Raw genomic sequence first — 9,100 nt, 5'->3', positions numbered from 1 at the left:
ACGATAGGGTTCGCCCGTCCCGATACCGATATCCGGTGATGGTATCGGGACGGATGTTATATCGGTTACCGAAAAGGGAATTTCTGGTATCCATTTTTTTCGATATCTGGATATCAGATATCGGTGTTGGATATCGGTTGCTACAGTGACGATATTTGAAACTAATATCCGTCTCGATATCGACATCCGCCTCTGTTTCTGGGGGGGATGACGACATCGGATATCGGGTGTGGATATCGGATTTCGATATCCACATCGAAAGGATACTTAAAAATATTATTAACCGACAAGTGTTTAGCGGTTTAAAGGGATTAACCTGGGCAAGAGATTACTAGGAGACCTTTCTGATTGTTTACCCATTTCGTTTAATATATATAGCTCAATATTTTCAATTTCTTCCATATGGGATAACCGGATTCGGAGTTTTATGTTTAACTCGGAATCTCTTTATCCCATATGGAAGAAAATAGAAATTTTTAGCTCTATTTATTGAATGATATGTAAATAAATTAGTTAACCAACATATTTATGGGGCTTAAAATATAGCAACGGTAGGTAGAAAATTCTTTTATTATTTAACATACAGTCTGCCTCATTGAATATATACAAAGCAACATTTCTAATTTCTTCCATGCAGGACAACAGGATTTGGACTTTACAGTAAACTTCGAATCATGTTATCCCATATGGAAGAAATTAAAAATGTTGCACTCTATATATTAACTGAGGTTGGTATAACTATAAAATTATAAGCCTATGAATGTGGTAGAAATGTTTATTCTTTTCAGTCGATACCGGATATCGACATTCGGATACCGGTTCTGATATCTAGATATCGAAATCCGATATCCGGTATCCGATACCTGTTTCATCTTCACCCCCCCCCCATATTCGTCATCAATATTCGTCTAGATTTAAAGGATGGATATCGACCGATATCTGATATCCGATATCAGACACCGTCCCGGTTTTCTCCTGGATATCGGATATCAGTTCCCCAATATCAGATATCGGTTGTCCGATATCTGATATCATACCAACATCGGTTGGACAATCACTAGCTGACGAGGTATGTCGTTCCCCTTGCTTGTCTGTTATATTACGTCTTCCAGTATATTTTCGACTTCACTCCACCACGCTCGGGTTTAGTTTAGGTGAGAGATTATATCTTGAAAACTACGACTTGAGTGAACTCCTAGGTACGGGTCGAGCCCGTCCGTTACGTGCAAGCGTCAGCTGAATTATTTTATTTGACACCATAGTCACCATCATCGCTCTAACGAGGTCAGAAGGTCACTGTCAACATCATTGGTCACCCACCTCAGATCTCGGAGTTCGGTGAATTCCCACGAGTCGGGGCCTGCACGTACATCTGCCTAGGGTTCATCACATCACGTCGTTTCATCCCCTCAGGGAATTATCCGTTGGATGACATCATTGACGACATCCAACATCATCTTGGTATCAGAGCATTATCTCGATACCCGACGGACGACGTCCCCGACGACGTCCGCCATCAGAAAGGAAATAAGTTCACTATTGGTATTCTCTTATTTAAGAAATGTAAGAGGTTGATGACATTTGAATTTGAGTCATTGATCTCGGTTTGGTTAATGAATTTCATGGATTTAAGGCATTTAAATATGACGAAAGAATATTGAACAATATAGAAATGTTGAATCTGTAGGTAGTTGTCGTCTAAAATTAATACATTTCTCTTCACTTCATGTAATGGATCATGTAGTGTATAGCAATCAGACAAAGTGGATTGATTGTCATACCTGATCCATGAACAGTCTGATTGACGATCAAATGAGATGATTGTTCACTCAGATCATACACTTTTTCCTTACATCAGATCCCGATCCTGCCCAATAGATCAGATTGGTCAAATTTATTGGTTAAATCATATTTTTAATGTCAGATCATTCAGGTCTGATGATCAACTAGAATCTGATCTGATAAGTTTGCCCACTATAATAATACTTTGTAAAGTAATAGACTCATCATTTTGAATCAGTCTTGAAATCTGAAAAGAAACATACCTGAATGACAAAATTTTGCAACTTTGTCTTGGTCTCAGTGTCACACTTCAGTCTCACCGTCGCACCACTATCACTCCTCTATATCACTGCCAAATCCCTGTCACATCTCTGTCACTAACTCCGGCGACTAACAATTGCAACACATACATAAATAGCATGCTGGGCCTATAAAACGCGAAAGATGCGTATCGGCCCAATACACACATAATTATCATTATTCAATATTCATTCCCAATATCAGATATTGAAACCAGAAATTCTACTAAAACACGGAATGGCGATGGATAACTTACATAAACTTATCCGTTCTCCGTTATTGTTACCCGATAACGAATATCAGATGTCCGAATTTTCAATAAACATACAAAATCTGTATGAAACACAACACATTTTCGGTATCACCCTCTTTTAAAGGTATTTAAAGGTATTCTTAGTGGTATCACAACCTACTTGAATGGATTCATGGAACCCAGGAGAGTCTTTTCACCTACTAATTCTATTTAATGAAGAGTCCCAAATAACATAAGACGGCATGCATGCTTTTGCAGTGTCTGCAGGTGGAAAGTGCCAAGAACACTCTTTGTGGTTCACACTAAACTGAACCGTGCGGCCTACAACTGTAGAATCATAGAACGAAATCGAGTGGCCGAGCGTGCGAACAGATAAGAGCCACGTCAAATCCCATGATCAGATCTTCAAAAACCCACCGCCAATCTCGTCCTCTTCCCTCTTCTTCCGCCATTACTTTCCTTCGAAAGCTCCGTCTGCCACTAATCAAATCCCCTTTAAAGATCTCTCCTTCCTCTTCTCTTCAGACTCAAATTGCAGACATGGGCGATAGCGATAATCTCATTCCTTTCCTCCTCAAATCCTCCTCCGCAGAGCAAACCCGGCGGCGCCACCAAGCCAACGGCGTTCTTCATCAAGAACAAAAAACCCATGAAAAAGACTCGATCTTTCGTCTCAGAAAGCCATTTTCTTCGGAATATTTTCTGGGTTTGGCTCGCCAGCACCCAATTCCTTGTTTCTTCGCTTGTTGCGTGGTGTTCTTCATGTTCGTGGAGTATACCCTTTTCATGATTCCTTCGGATTCTGCTCCGTTTGATGTGGGGTTCGTTGTTACTAAGCCTCTTCAGCGGTATCTCGCTGAGAGACCGAGTTTGAACTCGGTTCTTGCAGGATTGAACACGGTGAGTGGGGATTTTGGGTTGGTGTTGGTTTTGGGGGAGATTTGAGAGGGATTTAATGGGGGATTTTTGGTGGGTTTTGCAGGTGTTTGTGGGATTGCAGGCGTTGTACATTCTTGCGACGTTGGTTTTGGAGGGGCGGGGGAGGTCGACGATTGCGACGGTGTTCATGTTTACCTGCCGGGGAGTGCTGGGTTACACCACCCAGCTCCCCCTTCCCCAGGTGAGATTGCCCTTTGCCTTAGAATGCCTCTCTTTCTCTCTCTATGCCTCTCTCCTTCTCAGCCTCTCTCTGTCTCTCCCTCTCTCTGCCTCTCTCTCTCCCTCTATCCGTCTTCCACTGCCTCTCTCTCTCTCTCTCCCTCTTTCTGTCTCTCTACCTGTCTCTGCCCCGCTCTCCCTCCCTCTCTCCTTCTCTATCTCTCCCTCTCTTTCTCTCTCTCTCCCTCTCTCTATTTCTCCCTCTCTTTCTCTATCTCTACATCTCTTTCTCTCTCTCTCCCTCCCTCTCTCTCTCTCTCCCTCACTCCATCTCTCCCTCTCTTTCTCTTTCTCTCTCTCTCTCTCTCTGTCTCTCTCCCTCACTCCATCTCTCCCTCTCTTTCTCTTTCTCTCCCTCTCTTTCTCTTTCTCTCTCTCTCTCTCTCTGTCTCTCTCCCTCTCTCTCTCTCTCCCTCTCTATCTCTATCTCTATCTCTCCGTCTCTCTCCCTCCCTCCATCTCGCCCTCCCTCTCTCCCTCCCTCTCTCTCTCTCTCCCTCCCTCCCTCTCTCCCTCTCTTTCTCTCTCTCTCTGTCTCTCTCCCTCTCTCTATCTCTCCCTCTCTTTCTCTATCTCTATCTCTCTGTCTCTCTCTCTCCCTCCCTCCCTCTCGCCCTCCCTCTCTCCCTCCCTCTCTCCCTCCCTCTCTCTCTCTGTCTCTCTCCCTCTCTTTCTCTCTCTCTCCCTCTCTCTGTCTCTCTCCCTCTCTCTCTCTCCCTCTCTTTCTCTATCTCTATCTCTCTGTCTCTCTCTCCCTCCCCCTATCTCTCCTTCTCTTTCTCTCTCTCTCTGTCTCTCTCCCTCCCTCTCTCTCTCCTTCTCTTTCTCTCTCTCTCTCTCTCTCTCTCCCTCCCTCTATCTCCCTCTCTCTCTGTCTCTCTACCTCCCTCTCTCTCTCTCTCTGTCTCTCCCTGTCTATCTCTGTCTCTCCCTCTCTCCCCCTTCTATCCCACACACTGTCTCTCTCTCTCTTGTTCCTATCTCACCCTCTCTCTATCCCTCTCTCCCCTTGCATCTCTCTCTATCTCCCTCCCAATTTCTCTCTCCTTACGTGTCTCTCTTTCACTATCTCTTTCTCTCTCCCATTACATCTCTGTCTCTCTTTCACTCTCTCTCTCTCTCTCTTTCTTTCTCTCACTTCTCCTCACTCTCTCTCTCACAATCCCCTTCTATCTCTCTCTTTCTCTCCCTCCCTCTGCCACTCTATCTCTCTCTCTTACTCCCCTTTTACATCTCTCTCTGAGTCCCTCTCTCTTTCCCCTTAAGTCTTCATCTCTCTCTTCCTCTCTATCTCTCTCCCTCCCTCTGCCACTCTATCTCTCTCTCTTACTCCCCTTTTACATCTCTCTCTGAGTCCCTCTCTCTTTCCCCTTAAGTCTTCATCTCTCTCTTCCTCTCTATCTCTCTCCCTCCCTCTGCCACTCTATCTCTCTCCTCTCACTATCTGTCTCTCTCTCCTTCTCTCTCTCTCTCCCTCCCTCTGCCACTCTATCTCTCTCTCCTCTCCCTCTCTGTCTCTGTCTCTCTCCCTCTGCCACTCTATCTTTCTCTCCTCTCCCTCTCTGTCTCTCTCTCCCTCCCACTCTCTTTATCTCTCTCTCCTCTCTCTCCCTCTCCCTCTCTATCTCTCTCTCACTCCCTCTCTAACATCTTCGTGAACCTATCAAAATATCCACGCCAGCTGATATCTCCATTTATAAATTTCCTCTTTTCACGCTCCATTAATCTTAATTTCTATAGATATCTCTCTACTTCTTCCGAAAGATTGACTCCCATCTCCATCAACATCCTTTTATCTTCATGTGCGAATCCATTTCCTCGTATCTATTTATCCATTTGCATGTCCATGTCTTTGAATCCATCTATCTCTCTTATCTTAATAGCGACTACTACTAATCTAATTATATCTCATCTCTCCATCCATCCATTTCTTTATCAGTGTATTCTCTCCCGCAGCTTCTATATACTTGGGCAATACTCTCTATCTAATCTCTCTTTTCTGCATATTTGTCTCCATCCATCCATCCATGTTCACTCTCAGCCTGTGTCTATCTCTTCATATTTTCATCTATCTCTATCTCCTTCATTTTCTCCATTTCTGCCTCACATCTCTCTCTCTCTCCTTGCATCATCACTTATGTCTCTCTTCTTGGATTATCGCATTGAACCATTGATCTATCCATCTCTCTTGTTTATGCGGTATCTTTCTCTCTATCTATCTGTGCTCACAACCCATACCTCTCTCCACATATCATCATCTGTCTCAATCTACATCATTTTCGCCACTTGTATCTTATATCTCTCCTTTCCTAGGATTATCACCCTGACCCCAAGCATGTCTCTCTCTCAACTTTGATGGCACCATTGATCCATCCATTTCTCTCTCTTTTGTTCACATGAAATCTTTCTCTCTATCCATCTACATTCACTCTCAACTCATTTCTCTCTCTTCTTATCCTCTTAAATATATTTCTCTATAATTCTTTTTAAATATATTTATTTCTCTCTTCTTATCTTCTTAATTATATTTCTCTATAATTCTTCTTATCACTTATCTCTCTTGTTTATTTCTCTTAAATATATTTTCTTAATTTATTATTTCTCTCTCCTATGGCCATCATATTGAACCCATGCATGTCTATCTCTCTCACCTGTGATTGCACCATGCATTGGACATTGTCAGGAGTTTCTGGGGTCTGGGGTGGACTTTCCAGTGGGAAATGTCTCCTTCTTCCTCTTTTACTCTGGTCATGTGGCCGCAGCCGTGATTGCTTCATTGGACATGCGGCGGACATGCCGCCATGCCATGGCGGCGGCTTTCGACGTCATGAACGTCCTCCAAGTCCTTCGTCTGCTGGCCACGAGAGGCCACTACACCATTGACTTGGCGGCAGGCGTCATGGCCGGCGTTCTCTTTGACGAGCTCGCCGGCAAGTACGAAGAGCGCCGGCGATAGCCACTGATTGCAGTGGACTAGTGCTACAACTCTCTGCAATGACCTCTCCTCCATCTCAATTTGCCTGGCAGTCTGTTAAGAGAGTCTCTCTCTCATCCTTAGTGGGTGGTTCAGAGTATTTTTTTACCAAAATTTGGTTATAATTTTTGGGAAGGAACAAGTGGCAGTTTATTTACAGTCAGGAAAATGGAAGTATAGTTTTGTTATTAAATATTAAACAGATGGACAGTTGCATAAACTTTGGACAATGCACAATGGGCAGTCCAACTATCCATCAACCTAGGGTCTGTCCTATCCAATAACTCTAACTACAAATTAAGAAGTAAATTTACCATTTATATACAAAGGATGTATTTATTTGATTGACCATAGATATATGAACCTGTGAACACAGGAGAATTGTTCAAATTTGGAAAAATATTTTTTAAAGCAGTAAAACAAGTTTAAGACAGAATTTTAAAGCACCATTAGTCTTCATCCCTCCTAAACCAATCCTCTCTGCATAGACTCTGTGTAACATAATCTTCTGTCCAACACTTTATCAACATGAGTATGGAGATTATATCAGCTGCCACCCTGTCCATATTAGAAGTGACCTCTCCCAACAGAGAAGATGCATTGAGATGCAAACATACTTCATTATTAATGATGCAAACTTTGGATACAGGTACGCGCCAATAACCTCATATTTGGGGTAATAATTTGTCGTTGATATTTAAGTTAATCAAGACTTTGACTCATAAAAGAGTATGACTATCTTTATGGATCTTTGCTGGATTCAGGTGCAAATGTAATTATCATGCGTAAAGCTCTATGATAAATGAAAATTTGGGTGATGGATTAATTGGCTGGATTATCAGAATTGCTGGATTAATTGGCTGATGGATCCATTAAGCTACCTTACAATAAATTAAAGGATATTATAGTTAAGGTTGAGAATTTTATGTTTCTAGTTGATTTTATTGAGGCACATATGAAAGAAGCCAAAAACTTGAGTTATGCAGAAGTTTATCCTAACTAAATTCAGGTCTTGAATCTTTTACATTTTTTGAAATATGAAATCCTATGTTCTAAGTTACGCAATGTTCCACCTTGTTGGGCAGTCCAGCTCGACTTTATTGGTGTTTGACATTACAACAGTCTTACATATGTGGATGTAGCTTGCCTTCTTTTGAGGTGAAGTGGAGATATCTTTTCTAAGTGCACAAAATCAAGCCACTACCTCCTCAAGGGATGTCACGTTATGTCGATATGACATGTCAATTGAATATCTCTCTTCATCACACTCACACTCCTCTATGTCCATTTGAATCGCACAATGGTTTGTTAGGCCCACTAGCACAATCAAGTTCATGACGTGCACCTCTCATGGCAATGCCAATCATAATTGAATATCAGGCTCGTAGGCTGCAATCTAGTTGCTAGAAAATGCCTAATTGTTATGTTATTGGCAGCATTGTCGATCATAACAGTAGAGACCTGCATGTCAGTGAAAATTTATATATTTATATCTTCTAGATAAATATATATATATATATATATATATATATATATATATTAATACTAAAATTTGATTTCACCTTTGACTAAAGGTTGAAATCTTCTATGACCTCACCAACAGGCTGGCTCATTGTCTCTCCATCGTGCTTATCTTCAAGATGTCATAGGCCGAATACCTTCTCTTGAAGCTTCCATCCAGCATCAGTCACTATGCCTTTGAGTTCATCGTGTAGCTTATGATGACCTGCATATAAATGTCAGTAAAAAATGTTTTATTTCCATCTTTCCTTTGTTGGAAGTACAAATTGTTCGCCGAGATTATGTTGTGGCATACTTCACATATGTACTTCAAGTTGCCCACTAGTGTGAAGTAGAAGATTTTTTCTCTAGGTGGCCTTGTATTTGGACTTTGCCCATTAGGACAAGTCATATGATCATTATCTATCAAATGAATGATATCACATAATTCAGAGAGAAACCCAAAGCTCCCAGTCTTGCTGGGTATGCCAGTGATCGCTGTTTGTGTCGTTTATAGCAAAAACAATGAACAAACTCTAAATATTAGGTCTCTTCGCTAGAAGAAGGAATGCTATTGTAATATCGGAAGTAGACATGATAGACCACCAAGGGTTAAATCTGAAGTTCTTGATAAAAGCTGACCATTTCCCACGAGTCTAATACTTTTTATTTTATTTAAAATCCCTTGATCTCTCTGTGAAATTTCTTTTTCTTATTTTCCTTGTATTTCTACTGTAGGATAATTTGTTTAGTTTAAAATGTTTTGTATGCCCTACTTTCCAATTCACTTATTTTAAGGTAATGAACTGTGGAGTACAATGATGTGTGATATCAACATTGACGTGTGAACGAATGACAAAATCACTAAGTCTACATTATCATTCACTAGCGACTTGATTTTTGAATAGCAGCAGATTGATGCAGTTAAAAAGGAACAATGCAATCATTTTGATGTTACTTTCTCTATGACAAGAAGTAAAAAACTGTCGTAAAAAAGTGGTGACAAGACTTTTTGAACATCCTCATCCATTGACGACATACTTATCATTAACCGTCATCATCATCATCATCATCTTCAGTTGACATCAGACTAACCATTGATTGTCGTCCATCGATATCACACAAACCATTGA

At 41.3% G+C, this 9,100-nt stretch overlaps 1 protein-coding gene across 1 annotated transcript; it reads left to right on the top strand.

The window, feature by feature from the left end:
- The first annotated feature begins 2,711 nt into the window (after nt 1-2,711).
- LOC144714370 (phosphatidylcholine:diacylglycerol cholinephosphotransferase 1-like) lies at nt 2,712-6,641 on the top strand. The gene is made up of 3 exons (XM_078589096.1): nt 2,712-3,235; nt 3,318-3,455; nt 6,177-6,641. Exons 1-3 carry the CDS (start codon nt 2,729-2,731, stop codon nt 6,447-6,449), a joined length of 918 nt encoding a protein of 305 aa, XP_078445222.1. The 5' UTR covers nt 2,712-2,728; the 3' UTR covers nt 6,450-6,641.
- Nucleotides 6,642-9,100: the final 2,459 nt, after the last annotated feature.

The sequence above is a fragment of the Wolffia australiana genome, chromosome 17 (genome assembly GCF_029677425.1).
Source record: "Wolffia australiana isolate 7733 chromosome 17, ASM2967742v1".
Classification (NCBI taxonomy): Eukaryota; Viridiplantae; Streptophyta; class Magnoliopsida; order Alismatales; family Araceae; genus Wolffia; species Wolffia australiana.
This window is presented reverse-complemented; position numbering and strand designations above follow the sequence as displayed.